Here is a 26587-nt window from a genome sequence, read left to right as displayed (position 1 = left end):
AATGTTAAATTATAAAAACTGTTTTCTTACCAAACATAGAAAGTACTGTAAATATACACTTGCAGTGGCGGCCGGTGACTTCTTTTTTCGAGGGCGCACGATGCGAAGTTCGTCAAAACATGTTTGTAGCGCATCATGTGTGTGGTTCGTAATTTTAAAACATGCGTTTGGCGCGTTAAAGGTGCAGTGTGTAATTTTTAGAAAGATCTCTTGACAGAAATGCAAAATAATAAACAAAACTATATTATCAGGGGTGTACAAAGACCTTTCATAATTAACATTTATCTGTTTATTACCTTAGAATGAGACCTTTTTATCTACATACAAAGAGGGTCCCCTTACATGGAAGTCGCCATTTTGTGCCGCCATTTTTCTACAGAAGCCCTTAACGGACAAGCTTTTTTTACGAAGTTGTCTCCGACGATGTCATGTTTGTCCGGTGGCAGCTACCGTAGCTTCTCTGTGTTTTTAAAAGCAAGGGGTGAGCAGTGGACCACGCCGTTGGTTGCAATTCACAACCTCACCACTAGATGCCGCTAAAATTTACACACTGCACCTTTAAGTGAACATATGTGCATCATGTGTCTTGTCAAAATAAGTGCCTGCTCCAGAAGCGTCTAAAAGGTTTATGATAAAAGAGATGCTCACGTTTGCCAGATACTCGCATAATATTTTGTGAACGTAAGCGTCTCTTTTATCATAAACGGTTTTGACGCGTGTGCAGCAGGTACTTATTTTGACAAAACACGTGATGCACATGGTTCACATGATGCAACAAACACGAGCAACACACATGACACTCTGAACACATTTTTTGAATTTGCGCCCCACGGAAAAGCAGTCACGAGCCGCCACTATATACTTTGTACAAACCATCCTCCTCGGTACAAATGATAATTTCTTACACTCAAAAAAATTCTGTGCATTCAACCCAGCGTTGGGTCAAAAGGGACAAGCCCAGCCCCAGTTGGGTTAAATTAACCCAGAAAATGTTTATATATGACCCAACAATGTTAAAACAACCCATCATTTTGGATAGGTCAAATTACAACCCAACAGCATGGGCTTCTCCCTTTCTAAATCCAACGGTGGGTGGAAAAAACTTCAAAACTTTTTGTGTAGGCTACTTGGCAACCGGAATTGTCACAGTTTGGCTTTCTTTGAAACTCCTTGGTCAGCAGAAAAGTGCAAATACACAATGTAAAGAGGTGAAGATCTTTAGCTGAAATTATGCTTCCCCTTTCTTTATAGCGCTACAGATGGAGGCACAGCTTGAATATTATTATATGCATCTGGTATTTGAATGTCAGGAACAGTGGGTTTGTAGCGGCCAGCAGGCATTCAGAGTCCAGGGTCTCCATTTCGGCGGCTGAATGTAGCCAAAGCAAAGCATAACTTTGCCCCCTGGAGCGACCCGAAGTATTCAAAAAGCTGAAGCGCTTGATATTTCTGACAGAAACACGCCATCGCACAGGAAGCATCGTCTATTACCAGCAAATCAGTGGGTGCACATTAAAATGTATTTTTTTTCTGTCTCGCACACACATAAAATCGCACAAAAACAGTGCAATTCCCAATTCTGTAGGGACATTACTTGTTGCGTGTCTCTCACTTGCTCTCGCATTACGCCTGCGAGGAATAAAGCTCATTATTTCGAACATAACCGTCAGAGGTCTGTGGGTCTTTAACACAGTGTCAAAATGACTCACTTCCACAGAAAGAAAAGAGTTGATTGGTATTGTGATGTGTGTTTGAATTAGACTGTCTGCACTTGATTATAGTCTGAAAAAAATGTCAGGTCGCACACACACACACACAACTGCACAAAAACAAACAGAGCTGGTTTCCCCAGGGTCAGTTTGCATCAATGAGCTCATGCACAACTTTGATGATGTTCAGACTATAAAGAAGATTAAAATATCAAGGCAGAAAAAAAGGACTGTGATAATAGAAAAAGCACACAGAGTTCTGAGGAAAGCGCATCAATAGAAGTCGACGTTTAGTAAACTCGGCCTAGAATAAAGAGAACATAAGTATTGATTCAGACGGCAACCTTCAACATCCGAATTCAATATGACACTTATGTTCTTTATGGTTAACCACCACCTTTTCCACCTTTATAGTTACCACTTCTTTTCATGAAACTGCATGATTAATTTAGTTTATTAAGTGTTAGTTCAAGGTTAGCTGACCAAGAATGTACAGTAAATGCTGTATGATGCTATTTTTTTCAGTGGAACACAAAATCATTTTAGTAGAAGAATTATTAGCAGCTGTTGCTCGTGACCAGGACCTGCTAAATCTAAATAATCCTTATGATGACTTACGTTTTTTTGAACTAATATATGTTACTTAAGTCGATAGTCATTGTTTTGTGATTTACGGTTTTCTACATAATATAAAGAACATTCTGTGAAAATATAACCTTGATATCTTTAGTCTTTACATTTTATTCTTTGACGTGTCTTCAGTCAGTATTAAAGGTCAGTATTCAGTGGTGTATAAAGACCTTTCATAATGAACCATTATGTTTTTATTACCTTAAAATGAGCCGTTTTCATCTATATACACAGAGGGTCCCCTTACATGGAAGTCACCATTTTGTGCCACCACATTTCTACAATGTGGCCCTTAATGGACAAACTTTGCTTACTAAATTTTCTCTGATGATGACGTGTTTGTCCTGTGGTGGCTACCGTAGCTTCTCTATGCTTTTAAAAAGTGAGGAATGAGCAGTGGACTGAGACATTTTTTTTGCAATTTGACCTCACCACAAAATGGCGCTAAAATTTACACACTAGTGATGGTCGTTTTCGAAGCACTGCTTCATGAGGCTTCGAAAAATGTACGAATCTTTTGTTTTGAATCAGTGGTTCGGACCTTGTTTTAAACTGGCCCAAGTCACGTGATTTTAGCAAACGAGGCTTCATTACGTCATAACTGTTTCGAAACGTTTCGAAAATCCGATGGTTCACCACTACGGAGAGTTGATCACATGACCATTGTCTAATATGTTTAGGTGAACTCGGGTCAGTTTTATTATGAAAGTTCATAAAACAAAACATTTATCCTTCTGACTAATAACACTGCCATTTTGTCTTCTTTTTGTTTATAGACAGATTTAATGACAAAAATGTGCATAGTTAAAAGGGTAGTTAGTTTTAATGATTTGTTTGCCCTAAATAAAACTAAAAACACATGATAGACTTTTAACTATGTCTTAATTAAGTTAAATATTTTTTTAAACATATTTTAATACAAATCTTGATTTTATTTTGTTAAAAAAAGTGTCAAATGTTTTGACATATCTGCTTTTACACTATTTTGACCAGCAGGGGTCGCCAGCGTGTGTGGTGTTTCGAACTGCTTCGAAAAACTGAATTGATTTTCGAAGCAATTGGTTCAATTGATTCGAAGCTTCGAAAAGCTTCATTTCTCCCATCACTATTACACACTGCACCTTTAAAGTAAATAAACCAATAATGTAAATTAAACTTTGATGCTATTCATCCATGGGCATCAGAAGCCCAACAAAATGTGGGTGGGTCCAAAACATTTACTGGAAAATATACAATTTTCTTGTATTCTGGTGCCTAAACTTTGTTTATCTTTTTGTGTTGAGGCCCAGTGCAACAGTGAAAGTATTTTCAAAAGAAATTTTCGAAAACACGATATGGAGTTTAAATTCTATGAACTCTAATTGAGGCAAGTGGAATGGATTTGAGGAGCAGTGTGAAAGTCAAGGCTGTAGTTAACTCTTTCCTCGCCAATGACAAGTTACCTCATCAATAAAGAGAAATCTGCTCCATGTCGATGATGTATTTCCGCTATTATCCACCAGGTGGCGCTCATACCCAACTTATAAAACCGGGAAGTATCTCCTTAGGGCTAACTCCGTGTATGTTTTGATCAACATGATCTCACGAAAAGTTGTGTGATAGTCATGAAAAATGTTATTAATTTATTTGTGTCCATGGCATGAAATTAAATTTTCGTGCCTTGAGCACAAATGTTTTTTTTTTCGTGTCACATGCACAAATTTCTATAAATAGTTTTTCGTGTCCATGGCACGACTTTCTTTTTCGTGTCATTTTATGTATTCTCATTTTTTTCTATTTTTAAATCATTGTCACTTGGGGTTGGGGAAAAAGTTGGGGTTTGGGTTAGGATGTCTAAAAATGTAACAGAAAGTGATTATAACCCCAAGTGACAATGGTAAGAAAACAGGAAAAACAATTAGAAAACAATAAATAAAATGACACGAAAAAGAATGCCGTGCAACGGACACAAAAAGCTATTTATAGAAAATCGTGCGGGTGACACGAAAAAGACATTCGTGCTCAAGGCACGAAAAAAGCTTAATTTCTTGCCATGGAGACATATAAATTGATCAAATTTTGCGTGTCTATAACACGACTTTCCGTGAGATCAGTCTGGTTTTGATCATCGCTCTGAATCTGATCTCTATCAAAAGTCCTCCACAAAAATGCAATTATCTTTATATGCAATTATATGCAAAATCTGGTATTTTTGAAGAAACTCATATTTAAGAGGGGATAAGGTAGGATAAAGGGACGGTTTCCCGGACAGGGATTAGACTAGTCCTAGACTAAAATAAATGTAAGAGCTGTCCAAACTGAAAACACATTGCACTCAGATATCTTAAAATACATCAGTGTCCTTTGTTTTGCCTCAAAATGCACACAAGTAAGGCATGTTTGTTAAAACTAGTTATATTTCTTAATTAAACTAAGGCCTAGTCCTGGCTTAAGCTAATCCCTGTCCTGGAAACCACCCCAAAATGTTAATTTTTTTTGAAAGCAGATGGTCTGTTGTTTCATTTGATATATTGTATGTTTATATATTTAAAGAAGAACATTTTCGGCAAGGCACTAAACTTTTGTGAAAATTATAAAAAATGCTGCCACTGACTGGCAACTTAAAAAAACACGCTTGTGTGGAAAGAGTTAAAACGTGAAACGAGTTTAATTTATTAGGGCATTCCTCAAGTGGAATGGATTTTACCAACGGTGCTCTGACAAGTGAACAGACCCATATAATATACCCATGTCCCACCCATATAATGGTTCTAACACCATAATAATTAGATTATGAGACTTAAGCCTGGATTTCACAAACTTTGTAGTGTGCTTTTTGGTCACAATGACATCTGTCTGCTCTGTGCACTCTTACCTCCCAGCTGTTGTCCTGGGTCTGTCTCTTAAGCTTAATACTCCAGTCTTCTGAACTCACATCTGCACAGTGGGCTATCGTCAGAGCAGCAGGACAGGAAAGGCTCAGGCCAGGTGGGCCATATGTTACCTCTGGACTCAGCAGAATTTCCTGACCTTCATCAGACAAAGAACTAAGGAGAGAAAAAGAGAGAGAACAATTAATATGGCTAAAAGCCACTTTGTAATTTGTTTTGTGTTGCTGCTAGCATTGAGGGCTCATGATGATTAATCGTTTGTGTTATTCCTTATTTCTTTATGGATTAAAGGCACAATCATTTTTGGTTGCTAAACAAAAACACTGGCTTATGTTGCTGGTAAAGAATGTGGAATGATGGCAGTTGTAAAAAACTGTCGATAGAAATCGATCTAATTGGACTCACAAATCTTGTTCATGGATGATGTATTGAAATTAAAGGGACACTCCACTTTTTAAAAAAAAGCTAATTTTCCAGCTCCCCTAGAGTTAAACATTTGAGTTTTACCGTTTTGGAATCCATTCTGCTGATCTCCGGTTCTGGCGGTACCACTTTTAGCATAGCTTAGCATAATCCATTGAATCTGATTAGACCAGTAGCATAGCGCAAAAAAAATAACCAAAGAGTTTCGATATTACGCAGCATTGATATTACGCAGCACCCGGAAATAGTCCCCTTAGTAACTTTTAATGGCAGGGGACTATTTTCGGGCAGTGCATAACATCACTACGCCTGCTGCAGCCATGTTACAGCAGCCAAATCCTTGATTATTACACCAGAATGAGAGTATAGTCCCTAGCCATATCAGCCTAGAAAATCTCAACTTTTAATTTTCTGTCGGTCTTAGTACACAATATAACTACAGAGAGTCGAGTTTTAAATAGGAAAAATATCAAAACTCTTTGCTTATTTTTGCCTGATGCTAATGGTCTAATCAGATTCAATGGATTATGCTAAGCTATGCTAAAAGTTCTAGCGCCAGACCCGGAGATCAGCTGAATGGATTCCAAAACTGTAAAAATCAAATGTTTTACTCTAGGGCAGAGGTCCCAACCACCGGGTCGCGACCCAGTACTGGGTCGTGGACAAGTTGCCACCGGGTCGCAAGAACATCCCAAAAAAATGTGTATAATAGCCACGTAATAGCTTAATCGGGTATTTTGTACTGTAAGAGCCGACTTCAAATAACATCAATCATTTCCACTTTTGAACTGAGCCGCGCTCTCTCTCTTTTTCTCCGCCTCTCTCTCTCTCTACCAGCGCATCAGCGATCACATTGCTGTCATTAGAGTTTGAGCATACAGTACTTCTAAAACCCAATCGATCAAAGAATTGCGGAGGTATGACTTTGTGAATCATTTGCAAATGTACGTCGCAATGATGTACATATGCGGAGACGTTCAACTGTGACAGCGCAAATGACTTAAAGTAATTATTGTATTCTTCTTTAAAACAACTTCAGAATTATCCATCAATCGTAGCACCATGATCAAAATAAACTATTAGGCTAATAATATTTTAACGGCTACTCTTTTAACGTAGGTTTGAAAGGAACCTAAACTTGTCAATCATCATTAATCATGGTAAACGTGAGTCTCCGTGCCTCTGCATCCAGCCGCAATTCTTCTGGCATCTCTACTTCTTCACTGCATTTTTCTTCTATTCTGTTACTTGGAATTGGGTCTCGAGCCCGACCAAGATTCGAGCTGCCTTCGAGAACAGCAAGCCAAGTTCGTTTAGGTTCCATTAATTATTAAGACTAAATGGGCAGGCAAAAAACAATGAAAGTAAAAAATAATCCGCCAAAATATGGTTTTACACGTCTATAGAAAATATACTATGGCCTAAATAAAGCAATTATTAATTTTCCTAATGCATGGTTGTTATCTTTACTTCCGTTTAAAACGTAAATTTCGAAAAGGATGATTTTCAGCACGTTTGAACAGCAACTCAGCGACCCCCCCCCCATACCCCCCCCAATCTCACCCCCCGGTCCGCAAATTTTTTTTAAAGCTGAAACCGGTCCGTGGTGAAAAAAGGTTGGGGACCCCTGCTCTAGGGGAGCTGGAAAATGAGTATTTTTCAAATAAAAGTGAAGTGTCCCTTTAAGTTGTATAACCGGTATGCTGTATTATGATGTAAGCCCACATTGTGCATGACTTAATAGAAAAAACAACACAGTGGCATGCTAGATGCTCCAATATTATTTCTGGATATGGTGCTGTGCAGAACGATTGACGTATGAAATCAAAGTATCATGAGAGCGACATGACAGTACTAATTTTGATTCACTCCTGTGATATTTTCATCATATAAACGTGCTGCTGTTATCCATTAATTGTTCCTTCTTCCATGTTTCTTTTACTGATGTTACCCGCTCCAACACAGACAATGAATAATAAGGGTTACCAGAGACTTCTCTGAATGTTATCTTTATTGTTTATTTTAACTAAAAATGTCCCCAATTACTTTTTGTTAACCGCTATTAACCAAGCAAACCAAAGCAAGATTTGAAGATTTGAAAACACCTTAAAGGTGCAGCTTGGACACATCTTCAGTGAAGGACTCAGGTCAGGGTATTTTGGGTCTTTGATCTTCATACACTCTCACCTTGGCGACCCAACCAGGGTTGATCAGGCCCCGGTTTGTGTCCAAGCAGCGTGCTACTCAATACTTCTCCCCTTTTGATCCACAACCACCTTGAGGCTTTTTCGGCAGCCTCACTGATGTTTTTAGTGGCTCTTCTTTCACACAACCCTCTGATGCCAAGGAGCCTGAATGCCCGATGCACTGATTGACTTAAAAAGCCCCTGCAGCCCACTTCTATTGGCTCACAGCGGGCCCTCCATCCACTCTCTCTGCATGCTTGAACCAACTCCAGATATTTGGCCTTCTTCCTTTCGAAAGCCTCCTCCATCCTATCCTCCCAGGGGACAGTAAGCTCCATTAGCACAACTTGCTTTGTTGAGTCAGATGCTAAGACCAGGTCTGGCCTCAGTGACGTCCTTGCTATGTGCTCTGGAAACTTTAACTGCCTCCCAAGGTCAGCATGCAGCTTCCAATCTCGGGCCGTGGCTAGCAGTCCAGTTGAGGCCTTACGTACTCCCTGAGGTTTCTCCCCTGCCCTAACAAAGGAGATGTTGTGCTTCACTGGGACTAGGTGTTTAGACTCCTGGATTGCGGTGCAAATGGTGTCCGCTACTACCTTCAGCACCTGGTTATGGCGCCACGTGTACCTCCCCTCTCCTAGTGCTTTAGGGCAGCAACTCAGGATGTGCTCCAAGGAACCAAGAGCCGGGCACAGAGGGCATGCTGGAGTTTCTGCTAGGCCCCAGGTATGTAGGTTAGATGGACTTGGGAGGACATCATACACCGACTGAATCAGGAACTTAAGTCTTGCGGGTTCAGACTTCCATAGTTCTGTCCAGGTGATCCTCCTGACAGCCGCATGATCCCAATTGACCCAGGCCCCTTGTTGGCGCATTGCCACAGTCTTACTTAGGCGCTCCTCCTCCACCTCAGCACGAATCTCTCTCTGCACCATCTGGCGTCTCTCTCGTCCTTGGGCTTTGTCGTACCGTGGTCTTGTGTGACTACCTAGACCAGCTCTTCCCACTGCCACAGAGCCAACTAAGACACTATGTCTCAGTCTCGCCTCTGCCTGGTCGACTGCTTCTTGCGCTCGCCATTTCCTCCCGGTTCTGACCGTGATACCAGCGGTAGCGACTCTGTTGTCAGCAGAGTCTCTGTACAGCAACACCTCCCTGGCTCTTGTGACTTTAAACTCCTCGGTCAGGCCAGTGAAAGGCAGCTGCAACCTGTTGTTGTGCCCATACAGAGCAATGCTGCTCAGGCTCTTCGGCAGACCCAGCCATCTACGCAGGTATTGGCTGATGTTGCGTTCAAAACCCTCCACAAGCGATACTGGGACTTCATAAATCAGTAGTGGCCACAGGAGACGTGGCAGGATACCATGCTGGTATATCCATGCCTTGAACTTCCCTGGAAGGCCAGACTTGTCCACCGCTGATAGCCAAGACTTCAGCTCCCTGTGGGCTGCCTCTACCGCTACCTTGTCCTTTAGGGTGCTGTCGAAGATCTTCCCTAAGCTCTTCACGGTTTCTCTGACACTGTTGGAATAATGACTCCATCCACGTAAAAGCGGTGTTTGTCCTCCACTCTCCCCTTCCTCAGGACCAAGGATCTGGACTTGGCTGGCTTGAACATCATTGTTGCCCATGCCGTAATCCTTTCCAGACCGCGGAGGAGCCACCTGCACCCTGTCACTGATGTTGATGTGACCGTCAGATCATCCATGTAGGCTCGGATTGGTGGTTGGCGAATGCCGGATCTGGACCAACATGCTCATCGCTAGGGCAAATAATACCACTGATATGGTGCAGCCGGTGATAATGCCCTTCTCTAAGCGGTGCCCCGCAGATGTTACTGTTCCAGAGGTGAATCTCAGGCTGAAACTACTGTAGTAGTCCCTTATGAGTTCTGTAATCTTCTCAGGAATATGGTGTATCGACAGAGCTGTTGTCACCAGCTTGTGTGGAATTGATCCATAGGCGTCGGCTAGGTCAAGCCAGAGGACTGCTAGGTCTCCTCGATTTTCCCTTGCCTCCCGGATCAACTGGGTGATCACTCCTGTATGTTCCAAACAGCCTGGCATACCTGGGACTCCGCCCTTCTGCACTGAGGTGTCAATGTAGGAATTCCTCATGAGATACTCAGATAACCTGTTGGCAAGAATCTTGAAAAAGATTTTGCCTTCCACACTGAGTAGAGAGATGGTGCGGAACTGCGTGATGTCATTTGCATTCTCCTCCTTTGGTATCCAAATACCCTCTGCATGACGCCATTGCTGGGCCACCTTCCCCCTCCGCCATACTACCCTGATGAGTCTCCACAGCCTCTCCAAGAGTCTCGGGCAATACTTATAGACTTTATATGGCACTCCACTTGGTCCCGGAGCTGCGCTGGTACGTGCAGTTCGCACGATGTCCCTGACCTCTGCCAAAGTGGGCTCCTTGATGTTAAACTGGAAAGAGGGTTCTGGTGGTGTGGGTAACTCTCTGCAGGTGGGCAGATTCTCCTCTCTCCTGCTGTCACTGTATTTATTACTGAGGTACTGATTGACCTCCTCCTTTGGGCATTGCAGGGTCCCACTCCGTTTTTGCCCCAGCAGCTGCTTAACAAAGCTAAAGGGATTTGCAAGGAAGGCCATTCGTTTGCGAGCTCTCTCTCTGCCTCTCCTCCTGTGCCTCTCAGCCCGCCGTAGAGAGATAAGTTTCTGCCTAAGGATGTCTCTGAGCTCTGTCAGAGCTGGCTTTTCCTCCTCGCTCGCTCTCTTATACTGACGGTTTAGGGCCTTCAGCTCTTTCCTGAGCTGGGAGATCTTGGTCTCTCTCCGGTTTGGTCTAGCGATGCTCTGAGCCTTCGGTACTTTGATGCCAAATCTCTCTGCGCCTATGGTGATGATTAGTGTGCTCATCAACTGCAGTCGCTGATCAACTTCTCCTCTGCATGATGCATCTAGAGTTGCCTCAACATCTTCATCAAACTGCCGCCACTCGGCCTCCTTGTTTGCAGCAGGCCATAAAACCCGACGGTGTTCTGATGGTTTGCTAGGTGTAGCATGTTGGGCCTGGAGGTTCTGGACACTGTGGGGTGACTCCGGTTCCTGCTCCTCCTCCGTCTCACCAGGGTCAGTGCTTAGCACTGGCTCTGTGCGTTGCTCCACTTGCTTCCTTGTGCAGCCCATCTTGGCCTGGTGGATCCTCAGGCCTCTAAGGTTCTTACAAATCTTGCCACAAAAACAGGTTGCTGTCGTCGTCGAAAATCCATTGCGTATATCTGGTACCGTGAAATCCGTCCGTTTGGGGTGCTCATCCTCCCCCCCTCTCGGGCACCCCTGGGGGTATCTTTCTGTAGGGCTTTCTGTAGCTAGATGTGGTTGCCCCCTCACGGGAGCTGCAGCTCAGGGTGCTAACCTTTTACTGATGTTACCCGCTCCAACACAGACAATGAATAATAAGGGTTACCAGAGACTTCTCTGAATGTTATCTTAATTGTTTATTTTAACTAAAAATGTCCCCAATTACTTTTTGTTAACCGCTATTAACCAAGCAAACCAAAGCAACAAATAGCGTGCGGTGCTCGTGGGAAATCTCTGCTCAATATCTGCCTCGGTGTCAAAACAAGAGCATCGATTTTGCCCGAAGATGCTAATGTTGAAATTAGTTGAGTTAATAAAGATGGCCGCCAGCCACTGAGATACCTTGACAGACAGGTAGATTTTGTCAATGAAGTCATGCCAAGTAGCCACACAGTGCTTCCTAGAAACTTAAACACAACAGATAAGCTTGCAGACTCAGCACTAATACAGATATATCGTACTTCGTGATGGAAGTGGTGATTTCAGAGGGCAGCTGAACTTGATTGGGTGTGGATCACTGAATGTGTGTGTGTGTGTTTGTGTGAGTTCACTGGGTCGATGGTGTTGTTTGAAGTGCTTTCTGAGGAGCCTGGTGACATATTGAGACAGTTTGGATGTGTTAGCGTCGATCGATATGACTGCTGTGGATCTTCAACAAGGATTAGTCATCTGCAGCAGGGGGGGATCGAGCTGGGCTGGGCGGCACCGCTAAGAACTAACACATTGACATAGCAGATTACATACAGCAGACACCTGCTGTCAAGAGAAACATGATGATTTACCGTTTGGGATCAATGGACTGTACGCAGATTTAAACTAGATTTTTTACGCTTTCTAAAAAATTTGACTATGCACAATAACATGTTATCGTGTTGCTGGGGTGTTGGTATGTAATTGCTAAGGTGTCCTGAGTAATATTTACAGCATTAGGTTTCTGGTGTTAGCTATTTTTCTGTAAGTCAAAATAGCACAACAACCCATCTGTAGCTCTCTTGGTAGGGCATTGTGTTAGCAGCGCAAAGGTTGTTGATTTGATGCCCAGAAACATACTGATGCATACACTCTTGAGGATAAATGTGCTATAAAGGGTTTGTCATAGAAGAAACATTTTTGGTTTCTCTAACCTTTCAGTCAAAAAACTTGTTTTCTTACTTATCAACTTTTTTCACCACAACTATACGTAAGCATAATGTACGAGAGGCTGTGCTGTATCGTGGAATAAGTCATGGCTGAAAGGCGCGGGGTACCTAAGATGACCCGACAAAATTAGACCAGAGTCCGACCCGAGCAAGCAGCAATTCTTTTTAACTAGACTGGACCTGAATGTAAACGGCACAGACGTGTGTGCAGTCTGTAGCCTCACACGCGCCAGTCAAACAGAAAGAAACCCCTGTGGCCTTGTAAACCAATTTGAACCGCTGCTCCGTTTATTTTCATTTGTTGTCTGATGACGACACAAGGTAACGCCTACAGTGTGTTTTCTAAATTGATTGACAGGTCTGGTTCAATGAAAATGAACCTACCGCCAGCCACACGATGTCGCAAGCTCTCTAGACAAACAGGCGGCGGTGATGCAACTTTATTGCGGGGCGGGTCATTAAAAACGAAATTAAAAAACATGTATGTTGCGTCCAATTCCCTATAGCCTATACAAAATATTTTGGAAAATATTTTTTTCCATATTTTATTAGGTTCTTGATAAGGTTAAATTACGTAGGCCTACGTGGCAACGTAACTTGCGCAACGTAGCTTGATATCCCCAAACCTTTGGCCTCACGTCACGGAAGCGCCAAGTAGCTCCCGCTGCCAGCCACAACAACAAAACAAATGGAGAAATTAAAGATGAAAGACGATCTGTGGGAGAAATTAAGGTAGGGAATTTGTGAATAGATAAAAAAACGCCGCTTTGTAAATGTTGTAAATGTTTATCATTATCCTATCTCTATATTAATATGACCATGCTGGTTTCTATGTTTCGTAAGCATATGTTATTGCCGCTTTACAGGGCAATGTAATCTAATAGCTGTTTTCATGCAGTTTTAGGCTGAAATAAAGCCCCTTTTCATTTAATTACAAATGCTTAGTATGTCTATTTTAATGGTCGTGGGTGCGGAGCAGTGCGGTTGTAAAAATAGATACATTGGTGCGGGGCGGTTTGGGGCGGGCCAAATATTTCATAAAAGCAGGACCCGGGATTGAAAAAAGCCAACCCGCGCATCACTAGCGTGCGGCCACCCTTGTGTACGATGACATAAAACATTGTAAAACGTAACATTTGAATTAAAGGAAAACACTGTGCCCGAGGTCAAAGTGCTGCAAACATACAAAATAGTTCTCATTTTTAACCGCTTAAAAAATCTCCACATTTTATTTTGTGCCACCATACTTACTGTAACAGTTTTTAACTCTTTTCCCGCCATTGATGAGTTATCTCGTCAATTAAGAAAAAAATATTTGCATAAAAAAGTGTTTTTTTTTAAGAATTTTTATGTTAATTTTACCCAATTTATGAAAAAACTGAAGCAAAAACGTTATTTACTAATTTTAAACTCTATGTATGTTTTGATAATCATTCTGAATCTGATCTCTAACAAAATTCCTTAAAAAATGCAATTATTTCAGCTTTTTGCTAAAATAAATACACAAAAATTATAAAAAAATGTATTTTATAAAAATCTGGCACCGTCTCACATCCCCCAGTTTGAGAACCACTGCCTTATTGGTTTTTATGGTCACCACAAAATACAAATAATAAAGCAAAAAAAAAAAACCTGTATCAGTATCAACACTTATTTCATGCAGTAAAATCACTAAAATCCCTCCTTCCACTGAAAAAAACTAGTCCTGACCAGCTGTGAACAGCAACAGAATGTCTCAGATATGTTTACGTTGCTAAGAATGCTGTGGGGTGATACAGAACTGTTGGGTACATAGGACACGGCTGTGTTTTATTGTAAATTAATAAATAAATGGATACAGTAAATCTACAAAACAAACACAAATGTGTAAATTACAAATGACCAAAATTAATTAATACTGAATAAAGTGTAAATTAATAAAACACAATAAAACAAAGTATGATGTACGCCCGTGGCACAACCAGGTCAATGTTTAACAAAGTAAAACACACCTAAGTAATAATGATGCTTGTCTTAGCAACCACCACTAATAACAAATGATCTTTCACACAAACATGTAAGTATTATTATCTAGTGTTGCTTTCAAAATCTAAGTGGTTTTTTATTCAAAGCATGAAGCGTGCTTGCAACTGTCGTCCAATTACAGCAGTCGACACTGTACGGAGTCAACAGGCCAGTCACTTAACACGCTTCTGAACATCTCTCTCACTTCATCTGCACTGTTTTACATGTTGATTTATTTATATGAAGTAATTACTTGCTCTCGCCCAACACCCTGCACCTATTGGCATTGTATCCAAACTCTTTTGTGTCTGAAAAAGCCAATTAACACTGATGAGGCAGCTAAGCATGTGTCATTTTGGAGAGAGAGAGAGAGAGAGAGAGAGAGAGAGAGAGAGAGAGAGAGAGAGAGAGAGAGAGAGAGAGAGAGATGACATTTTACAGCTTTAATGAAACTTTTCACACACGCGAAACCCAACAGTGTTCACACAGGTCCAATAAAAGCCGATCTAATGGAACAAAATGTTTCATATTTGCTGAAGCATCTTAAACGGTTAAAGAAACATCAATGTTGATGTGTCTGTGTAAATCTAAGGAAGACCTCTATTTATTTCACATAAAGACGCTTTTTAAATGCAAACGTTTTAGAAAGATTTTTATGATTTTTTTGTCATTCCTTGACACTTCTTCAAACACGGACAGACACACAAACAAACACAGACCAACTGTAATATCAACTAAACCCGTCCCTTGAGAAGCACCACAAAAGTATCTTTATTGCATTTCGAGCCGCATGGATTATGGCCTGATCAATATCAACAATTATCCCTCATAGATCAGACTTGGCCAAGACACTCGCTTAGGATGAGTATTTGTCACCCTTACAGAAAAGCTTGAATTAAGGGCCATTCACATTACAGTATAACAATAACTATAACGTTAACTATAACTGACCTATATTGGCGTCCACATTATAACGATAACTTTATGCTAATTCGCTCACGCGCAGGGCACTTGCGCAAAACTTGCCTTTAATGACATTAACTTTTATTGGATATTGCTTGTAATAAACAAAACTTTTTAATTGTTTATGTCACTGAATATGTAAATATGTTGTTCGTTTTGCATTTACACAGCGGGTAACCAGCAGATGTCCTTAACACGTTGCGTTTAGCGTAAAGGGGGGCGCACACTGGCCGTGCAGCTCACCGTCGCGATACTCTGAGGTATCGTAAACCAGAAGTGCACATTAGGGCGCACTCACATTATCCAAACCAAACCAAACCATGCCCCAGCGCGAATGTCACCCCTCCCTACTTCCCCCATGTGCACGCACTCACACTGTACTTTTATCGATCCGAGTCCGGGCGCGCTTTCGTCATTAAGATGCGATTGTTTTGAAAAAAGCAGGAAGTAAAGCTCTCACTGAACACTGGAACCCACCGTAATGATAGGTCTGTGTTTTTTATTCGGAGTCGTTTGGTGCGCGATTACAGACACCCCGCTCACATGTCATCATATTGCTTAGTTGATCTGTCATGTGCGCAGCGCGGACATTCACATAACCCCGCTGCGCGCATCAAAAGGTTTTTACGGAGGCAGATGAAGGTGTGTGTGGTCGCGCAACTGACGTCTTCACCTTTTGAATCGCGCTCAGGCGCGATTGCGCTCACACCACAGCCTTCCGCGCCTGAGCCCAAGTGAACCGCGCTCCGGCCCACCTCTGCAACCCGGCCGCGGCGCGATTAACCAATCCGCGCCCGGGCGCGGAACAGAGCACTCACACTAGTCAAACGAACCAGGCTTTGGGGGTCAAACGCGCCCGAGTGCGGTTTGGTTTGGATAGTGTGAGTGCGCCCTTAAATAGGGCGAGCTTCGTCAGATAGCGTCTACTTCAAAATGCAAAATATACGTTAGCAGCCAATGTTAATCGTTAATGTTTGGGACAAATATGGGATTTGAGAAACTTCCTGAGTCAAAGCTGAGCGGCACGGACAGGCGAAAACAATGTGTTCGATTTTTTTAGATGGTGCGGCCCTGCCTAAACAGTGTCTAAACAGTGAATTTAGTTTGTGTAATCTTAGTTAATATCTAACCTTTCGGCGTAATCAGTGTGGTGGGAAAAAAGCATTATGTAGTCAATTTCACAGCAACTGCATCAGCGCTAGATACCTGATGGCATGTGGCATGATCTTCCACATTGAGCTTCTCCACTGTCATTTGAAGTGCGCGTATACTTGAAGTTCAAATAGCTTTGATTGGCTCTCAATGGTTTATCATTCATCAGGTGGGGAAAAAACATCCAGGAAGTGATCGCAACGATATTGTTCGTTATTGTTGCGTTATAGTTATGGCGTGAACGCCGCTTCTGTCTTTAATATAAAACGATTTTCAAAACTATATTTTTTATAGTTATCGTTATTGTTATAATGTGAATGGCCCTTTAGTCCTATGTAAACCCAAGTGATCATGTGATAAACATTACAATTTACATTTATGCATTTGGCAGATGCGTTTATCATTTACAAGGTATACATTTTTTCAAGGTGTGTTCCCTGGGTTTGAACCCATGACCTTTTGTGGTGCTAACGCAATGCTGTACCACTGAGCTATACAGGAATAAAACTCTGATGGCGGGCATGCTGTATTGTAAACTTCAACATGGCGCTAGCATTGCCGAGATCAAGGGTTTAGTCCTAAAGAAAACATTGATAAAAGTCAGCACAGGGTAAATAATAGGGGTTGCCATTATTGATGCCATGTTGATGTGATTTGTGGATAACAGCAAAATATAAAAATACAGAAAAGGTTCACATAAAATTTCATTGTATTTGAAAAAGAAATCAGCTTTCATGCTGTTCTGAATAAACATTCTGAGAGGAAATGATTTGTATATAAACTGCACTGCAGCAGTGCATGATGCATCATATAATGAAAAAGACGAATGATAATTATTGCATGAATTAAACTCGCGCGGAATGCTAACCATTTTGACGCGACTCTCCATGCATAATTCCTTAGAAATGATATACCTGTATGTTGCCAGGGACAACTAATTTAGGAGAGGGAAATTGTTCACAGTTACTATTATATCATCCATCCCGCCTAAACCAAGCTAAAGTATCATACAAGTGATTGATTACATGTTCTCTGTTACATTTACGCTAATTGCTACAGCTTTGTCTTCGCACGCACCCACATCACAACCGCAGTGGTCATTGTCGCTCACGTCTCCTCAAATCTCCACTTACTGTTAGTGTGAATGCCGTTAAATGGTGCAGTGTGTGCCTCGCCCTGTTTAAAGTGACAGCAAGCTAGCAGGCAAGGCTCCGCCCATTATCTATTTTCCCATGATTCATCAAATGTAAATAGGCACCTGTGATGCAGTGTTAATAACAACGGAAACACTCTGCCGGTTGATTTATTGAACGCACCGTCCGGCATGATAACCGGAGAAACTGTGGCGTTCATTAATCAGAGTGTACTTTCATTAACACATCGTGAATTATTTCCTAGAGCTACAAATGGTCTGTGTGACATCCAAGTAAATCCGCGGGGAAGCGTACAGGGATGCTTTAAGTTTCGTAACAGCCCAGAGGTCTGAGCTAACTCAATCCTATCACAGCGAACAAATAAAAAGTCTCTGATTGATCTTTTTTCATGACTCTTCTCTCTATAGCCGCAGTTATGAGGACTCTGGAGATCATGAGGCTAAATTTAAAAGGTTCTGCGGATTGATTTCTGCCTCTCTTCTCGCTCCCTTCACCTGCTGTAGATGCTTTGTGGTCTAAATTCAGTGTTGTGGATTGAATTTCTCCCCGTCACTCTCGACGACTGTCAATGGGTAGGCTTTGATTGACAGATGGGCTGCGCGTCTATCGTTTGACTGACGGGTGCCTGCTCGGTGTTGTGTTGGCCAGGAGATGGGAGAATCAAACCGTTTTCAGCTTATCGTAAGCTAGCAGGAACCTTCATCTGTGGTTTGTTGAGATTGAGGTTTTCATCTATGAGCGGCGAAAGGATGCTGAGGCGTCTCGCAACACGCGTGACCTTTGATCTCCATCAATCCCATCAAACCTGGGATGGAGAACGTAAAGCTGTCTTCTGTCTAAATGTGGATGTGGATCTAATTGTTTAGTTTTACAGCTTTAGTTTGAACTTTAAAGTTTGTTGAAAATATTTGAAGGGTTAATCCCAAAGCCAAGCGGCTCAACAGAACAAAGCAAAGAGAAGATTTCAATTCTTAAATTCTTGAATACAGCACTGTTTTAAGGCCATTATAAGCAGTACCATTTTATTTTAAAGTATTGGCTTTGAGAACTCGTAGGTAAACAGGACAATGCATTTTGCAAAAAGAGATTACTTTCCTGGCAGGGTTGTACTCGGCCGTGATACTACAATTACAGAGATAGATATTTCTTAAAGGATACTTTTTTATTTTATATTTTTATTTTACTTTGTGCTAAAACTCATTCGTACTACTTTTTGATAAGTAGTAAGAAAGACAAATCACCCATGAGAAAGACAAATCACCAATAAAATCTCATTAAAACTGTATATTTCTCGTAAACATGAATGAGACTAATGTTGCTTTCACACCAGACACGGAAGGGGTGGCAAGCGCGGGTGATTTACATGTTAAGTCAATGCGAAAATGCGAATAGGCATCCTGTGGTGCGGTAAGTGCGAATGTCACGGTGTGGATTGCGCAGAATGTTGAAAAATTTGAACTTTGGCAAATTTTTGCACCGTGTTAACCAGTCAGGAGCTTGCTCTAGCAGTGACCTGATTACAGGAAGTGAGCGAAGGCAGAAAAACAAAACAACAATGGAGGACAATTATCATCGCTACACGAGACATTTTCGTACTTTTACAGGACTTAAAATGATCTTGTTTGGAAGAAAGTGAGTAAGCAGTTCGAACAATCTGGTAAGTTTATTCAATTTGAGCTATATAAGCCCCTCCCATGATGCGAATTTACGCGTGAATGTCTCAAATGACTAGAATTTCACGCGCGAATGAAGCACGTAAATAAAAAATGTTCAAGCGTCCAACTATGCGCGAATAGTGCGCTTTTTGCAGCCTCTTCCATGTCTTGTGTGAACACACAATAAATGGAGAGCAAATAATTTTTGCTTGATTAAGTCTACTGTGTCTCAGATATTTCTTCTGAAAAAAGATAATAAAATCTCAAAAAATGTCGAAGAACTTTCAAAAGAGATCTCAATGTCAATGTCACAAAATGTCTCAGATGCGCCAAGTCTGCAATGAAGTCAATATTACTGAAGATTTCAATATAAACTGTATATAGGTGCCAATTATTTTTTAGCTTGTGGATGCTTGGCACAATGTCAAACAACACTTAGGTTGCTTTGGAATAGCAGACGCCACAGGAGCGCCCAAGCGCTTTGGAAAGAAGGAGGAAAGCGGCTCGGCCCTGTTTTCCGTGCAGCTTAAGACGTGAAATTTAGCAAAGCATTGCAGACATTACAACTTGCCATACCCACCAATCAGAAAGGCTCCCAAATTTCAAGAGCATTTTTGATTAAAATTAATCGAGCATGGCGTTTTTCCGAGCCCTGGAGCAAAACTATAAAAGAACAAACTTTGAGCAATAAGATTCCTTTGGGCATAACCTTTATGCTATTTTTGTGTATATTATGAAGCTTTAAACCCCCAGTCTGAATAAGCTGTAATCGCAAAGGACAAAAAAAAAACATACAATGTTTAAAACCCTCATATTATGTTCCGGGTCAATTTGACCCGTTTTGATTTTTAAGCTGTCAGATCAACCAGTTAACCTGTGATTTTATTCTTGAAATTTTGTGACTTTTTCTCATTTATGGCCATGAACATGCATGCAAAGTTTAGACATGCTGATATGTTTTGAAGTGTACCAAAATAATTTTGTAACGATTTTGAGGTTCGCGTGTCAATTTGACCCGGATTTTGTTTTGCTCCAAAGCAATGGTATAGACCTAAATTAAATATAGATTTTTAGTGTTTGTTGTTATGTTGGTGTTATGTTACTATCCTGAAATGGGGGTAAAATGCTTCTCCTCACTATTTTGAGTACTGAAAAAGACTTTTACAGACACAGATGGTAAAAGTGAGCTATTATTTCTATTTACAATTTATATGAAATACTACTTAAGTTACAGTTTTCTTCCAGAAATTTTGTCACTTTTTCTCATTTAGGGCCATGAACATGCATGCAAAGTTAGGATACACTGATGTGTTTTGAAGTGGGTTTTTTTAGCACAAATAATGATTTTTGGTACGATTTTGATGTTCGTGGGTCAATTTGACCCATATTTCTTTGTTCCAAGGCAACTGTATAGACACAAATTAAATACATTTATTGCGTATATTTTGGTGTTTTACTACCCTGGAAAGGGAAAAGTGAGCTTTTCCTCACTTTTTTTAGTACTGATAAACACTTCCTCAGACACAGAAACGTAAATGTGAACTATCATTTCTATTTTCAATGTATATGAAATACTATGTAAAGCTGATGAATTCAGACCCACAGAAAATCCAGAGGTGAATACAGGTGATGCCAGCTGTGCCCCATAAAACATGACACCAAAATAAGAACCATTTGTGTAAAATGCAAGAAGTCAGAAAGCACATGCTTGATGTGTGCACATCATGTAAATAGTGATTTTTTGAATTCGTACAATGATCCTCAAGAACAAAAGATGAGCCTATTTAGAAAAAGAAAACCTTCATTTCATTTTACAGCAATTTTAAATTGTTAATTTAGGATGTCTTAAACATAGGTATGTTAAAAAAAACATGTTGAATTAAAATTTAAAATCTAAAATGTTGCAACAGTTTTTGTGCAACATTTGTTAAAACAAACATGTTAAAAATTGTGGTTAAATGCATTTTTTTAAAATCATACTTTTTAATTTTAAGTGTTTGTAATGTGTGACAAAGACTGATACTAAAATGGTTTTGCTCATACCTAATTCCTTCTTGTTTTTCATAATGTGATATTTAAGGAATTGCATTGAATCCAATGCGGGTCAATTTGACCCGCTCCATCAAAATCGTCACAAAAATCGAACACAATACAAGGGTTAAAATAATAAATTACCAAATTTTCATTTGTGGGTGAATGGTACACCAGCTAAGTACAGCTGTAATGTGTGTATAGACTCAATTGAACAAACTAGACTGGTACAAAATGAAACTGACTGACAAACAAACTGAGAATGAATTGATGGGGGTGGAATCCCATTTCTACCAAACACCTGCTTTGTTGTTCTGTTGCTTTTCAGGTGCCATCTTTTCCCCTTTGTGACAGGCTTGCACATCTGGCTGATAACCTACTGGACTCAGCTGTGTTTAACCACTCACCCCGGCGTCGAGCAGCGTCGCTTTTACACCAGGTCCAGCATACTAACAGTATTGAGGTACACTATTTTAAATGAGCCCCAAGAGATTCTGTCGCACTTAGCTGCCTTTTATATACAGAGCTGGAGATACCTCTATAGCATAATTCCTGCTCCCACGGCTTTAACCAGACTGCTGGATTTCACAAGAGTAAGATCGAATAAGAAGATAAAATGAGGTAAAGAAATAAATTAATAGAGAGAGTAAAACCAGCATGTGAAAGTGTAGTTTACCTGAAAGTAAAAACTCTATCATCATTTACTCACCATCATTTTGTTGTTAAAGTTGCAATGAAAGGTAAAATAAAAAACTGTAATTTGTTTTGTAATATTGTGGTATTTTTTACAAATGATTTATCTGTGAGCTTCATTGATTTTTAAAAATTCATGTGCCCTCATAATCTTTAATCAAAAAATGCAAATCTCCTCCCCTCCTAAAAACGATCTCTCTTTACTTCCATTCATAAGTATGGCAGGTGGGCGGGGTCCTGGAGAATATCGCTGCGATTAGCAATTAGCAACACGACCCAACTTCAAACAATCCAATCAGATCTCGATAGACAAACTCAAATCCAGCCCTGCCTTATTTCATTTCAGAGGCCGGTTTTCCTCGGATACACGTCAAAACGGAGATAATTAGGCAATTGATACTTCCGTTTCATGGCGACTTTAAACTGTACTGACCCTGGAACACAAAAGGTAATTGCTATAGCGATAGATAACGATTAGAGCGATCTTGACCACATGTGAACATGAAGTTGACTAGAAGTCGTCACAAAAAGTGACTATTTGATTTTTGAGATAGAGCCTCTAGTGGTGGAGTTATGAACAGTGGAAAACTTATCCATGTAATAACTTAAACCCAATTAATAGTCGTGTGTAAGCTCAACGCCGTAGGTTATCTGTAGTCTGTGCGCACCTCGCAAAAATTTTAACAGAGCGTCAGTTCTACGCGGACCACAAGCGCTGTGATTGGTCCACCAGGACCTCTCCCGCCAGGTAAAAAAACAGCGTCATAGGTATTTCCGTTAGCGACGGTGAAAACAAAGATGGACCAAGTTGAGGAGGGATTTAACCCAGACTGCAACATTAGTCTCTGTTTATTTACTTCCATCATTGCTGGTCTTCTCAAATCACACACAACAAGTTGCTGTTTCTTCTTCGTTTGTGGGTTAACCTGCCAAGCTGCTTCTTCATTGATGGTCGTGCTGCTAATCTGATTACACACGTGGATACTGCTTACCAGCGGTCTGTGTGTATGTTTGCACGTCAGCGCGGACGACGACGCAAAAGTATAAATGAAAACCGATGCGGAACCTACGCACAACTATAATGAGCCCTTTACCCCGCTCTCCTCTACTCTAATGAAACTTTTGTCTTTTGTGTCCTTATAGTTTAATAGATCCAGTTTTTATTCACTGTAATTTTTATTTTTCATTTTAACTAATCCCTTATAGCTTAACCATCAAGACCGATCTCGCCCAACCCCTGAACCAGCCAAAACCAGCCTGTTACTGCACAGAAAAGAGACAGGTGGTTCAGTTTGTGCCTGAGAGAGAAAAACTTGAATAGCTTGTGTTTTGTGCGTCACTCTCTTGGATATATTACCTGGAGTCCTGCTGGCTAATGCTTATGTACAGTTCCCAGGTTGTGTCCTCTTCGATCGCGCCCTGTGGCACCAGCAAACTCACACCTAGCCAAAGATAAGAGGTATAACACACAATCACACACACTTGCAAAACAAAACCATTTATATGATCCTGCAACATGACTGAATGGGACTTAGATGCTCAACTGGAACAAACAAAAGTTCCTCTCTGGAAACAACCTTAATTTCCCAGAAGCCTTTTCAGTAGAATAAATAGTTCAGCGCTGGGCCCGGTATCATGAAACGGCAGAGCATTTTTCTTGTGGGATTCCTATACGACATCAAGTGCTCTTAAAATCAATGTAAAACCTCCCTCATGAAGGCTGAGCACATGCATGCCGGCTTTGTGAGGTGTGATAAGGCGCCGGTAGAGCTGTTAGAGTCAGTATTCGCCTGTTAAGATCTTTAAAAGGGCTTCAATATGCTTCAACAGATGCACTAGCCTCTAACTTTTCTCACACACTTCTGCCTGGCTGTCAAGACTCTTTACTGCATTTGACAGGTGTGTAGAAGAGCGCGCGCGAGAGAGAGAGAGAGATAGATAGAGAGAGATAGATAGAGATAGAGAGAGAGAGACCCTGGGGATTTTTGTATCCATGCTGCCCTGCTGGTCTGTCTGCCTCTGTCAGCTGCCCTCACTCTCAGGTGCCAGGTGCTGTCCCCACTATCTCTTTAAACACAACACAACCATTGGAGATGATGCATATGAACCAGAAAGAGAAGCAAAGGGGTGTGGAGACACAATAAAGGGACATTTCTGCAAGTGGCCTGCACAAGAAATCCACATAGACACGGGGTTCTCACACCTTAGTTAACTTCAAATTCAAGGACCTTTCAAGGACTTTCCAGGTCCAATACCCTTAAATTCAAGGACTAAATGTGGGGACACATTTCGAGTGAGAGCAAGGTTACATTATGTTACCGTTTAAGATGCATTGTTACAGTTCCCTTTCGAGGGAACTCGCGCTGCGTCACTGCGGTGACACTTTGGGGACGCCTACTGAGGTAAGTGCATCTGAATGTGTATATCAGGCTTAACGACAAAGACAGGGTGACACGGGAAGTATATCGCTATCTGAAATATTGCCAAAGACGGCGTTACAGGGACGCAGGAAGTATGGCAAGGGAGACGCAGCGTCTCGTTCCCTTCTCAGGGAACAACAGTTACATACGTAAGCCGAAACGTTTTCATGTGTCAAACACAACTATGCAAAAGCATTTGGGTATAAATCAACATTCACATACAGAAGATATAAGCATTTAAAGTGAACAGTTTAGCAAGTGTACTTAAAACTTCTAGAATTTGTATGATATTATCCTACACTACACAGGAAATAATATGGATTTTTTCCATAAAATAAATTCAAGCACTTTCAATGACCTGTATCTATGTATGTATATTTTCAAAAACTTCCGAGGCCTTGAATATTTTTCCCCAGATTCACAAACTTTTAAGGATTTCAAGGACCCGTGGGAACCCTGTAGACAGATTCAGACCTTCAACTGCAGTGTTGGCATTAATTTGCAGATTATTTTTTGTGTGATCTCTCTACAGTTAGCATAAAAACACAAAAGGTCAGTCTCCAACCTGTATTAGGCACCACCAGTCGCCCTCCGCCGTGCCCGAACACCCCGCTGGCCCTGAGTGGTCGTTTGCCGCTTGACATACTGGTGATCAGCGCTGGCTGGGCGGGAGCGAGCTGACTCCTCCCCCTCCCGCCCAGCGTACCACCTCCTCCTCCGACCTCCTGTACCACGCCACGAGGAAAAGTTTGGGAAGGGGCTTTTGCATGGTACTCCGCCCTCTCTGACACACCCAGGGACACCATGAAGGAGCTGTGAACTTTGACCTTGAGGTCAGGGAGAGGGTCAAACAGTGCCGGTTCAGGGATAAGCTCCTTCTCCATGGAGTCGGGAAAACAAATGGGGCCTGTGTAAGTCCGTGATACGGTCAGATCGGGCTGCATGGATGAGTTCATTAACAGAGGGTTGCCTGAAAGAGAAAGTAAGATATGTCACTTTGCATTGGATTTGTTATTAGTAAATAACTTATTCTACAGTACACCATTATCAGTTCTGTAGGCCTGTCATACACAAAACACTGTGTCTTGGTAATTAGACCTGTATAATATGAGCCTCTGAAATTCTGCTGCAAGCTTTTTAGATACATAAACATATCGTTGTTGTACACATCCGCTGCCCTTTGCCTGTTTATTTATTAAATCATTTACTGTTTAGTGGATATTAAATATTTATTGAATAGTAAATAATTCAGTAATGCTTTCTGTTACCAATACAAATGCAGTACCGAGCAATGTTTAACACATTTGAATCCAATTTCACAGATTAAGGGGAAAAAAACTTCTGCATGGGCCAAGTGATAAAAAAAATACAGCTGTTTTTTTTCAGATCATTCAAACTAGAAGATCGAGGATTGGCTGGTTAGCTTCAGAAGTGCCAATGTTTTTAGATGTGCTACACCAATAAATAGTGACAATATTATATTGGCAAAATGTTAATAAAAATGGTAACACTTAAAGGGACACACTAATTTTCCAGCTCCCCTAGAATTAAAGATTTGATTTTTACCATTTTGGAATCAATTTAGCCGATCTCTTTAGGACAAACCCAAAAACTGCATATTTTTGCTCACACCTACAAAAGTGGCAATTTGAACATGCTATTATAAATTATCTATATGGTATTTTGAGAAAAAAAAAACTTCATATTTGTACTCTGGGGACACCAAAGATTTATTTGACATCTTAAAAATTTCTTGTAAAATGTACCCTTTAAACCAAACAACGTATTCATGACATTAGAACGTCTTTCTTCAAACTAAAAATAAACAGGATTTCTTTGCAAAAGGTATGCAATCATTAAAACGAGCAAATAAAATATTTAAAATCAATATTTAATGAACCTTACTTACTCTTTATGATGTAAATAGCTGTGTAATAAGCGGCCAAAACACTAAATATTGCACAGAACACACGGCTGGGTTAAAAATTAACAAATGGTTGGATGTTTCAACCCAACTGCTGGGTTATTTTTAGATGTAAACGATTCAAACTTCGACAAACCTCAAAAAATATTTATGACACTTCAAACAGAAAGGCTTTTAAGGCACACATTCTATACAGTCTCTATAAAAGTGTCAAAATAAAAAGAGAGACAAAAATGTCTTTAAAAAGAAACTCAAAATAAAGACATGTCTCCACTTATCAAACGAAATGTAAAGACAGTGCT

At 40.8% G+C, this 26587-nt stretch overlaps 1 protein-coding gene across 2 annotated transcripts in view; it reads right to left on the bottom strand.

Moving 5' to 3' along the window:
• Positions 1–26587, bottom strand: part of unc5da (unc-5 netrin receptor Da) — a 305716-nt gene that overhangs the window by 17898 nt on the left and 261231 nt on the right. For both annotated transcript variants that reach the window (XM_073871343.1, XM_073871344.1), the window contains exons 10-12: positions 24927–25331; positions 23299–23383; positions 5194–5365 (exon numbers count right to left, since the gene is read on the bottom strand). In XM_073871343.1, the coding sequence (XP_073727444.1) occupies positions 5194–5365; positions 23299–23383; positions 24927–25331 (662 nt within the window). The remainder of the gene's footprint in view (positions 1–5193; positions 5366–23298; positions 23384–24926; positions 25332–26587) is intronic.

Source organism: Misgurnus anguillicaudatus, chromosome 9, assembly GCF_027580225.2.
Source record: "Misgurnus anguillicaudatus chromosome 9, ASM2758022v2, whole genome shotgun sequence".
NCBI classification, from domain to species: Eukaryota; Metazoa; Chordata; class Actinopteri; order Cypriniformes; family Cobitidae; genus Misgurnus; species Misgurnus anguillicaudatus.
Note: the sequence above shows the minus strand (reverse complement) of the source record. Positions and strands in the feature narration are given on the sequence as shown.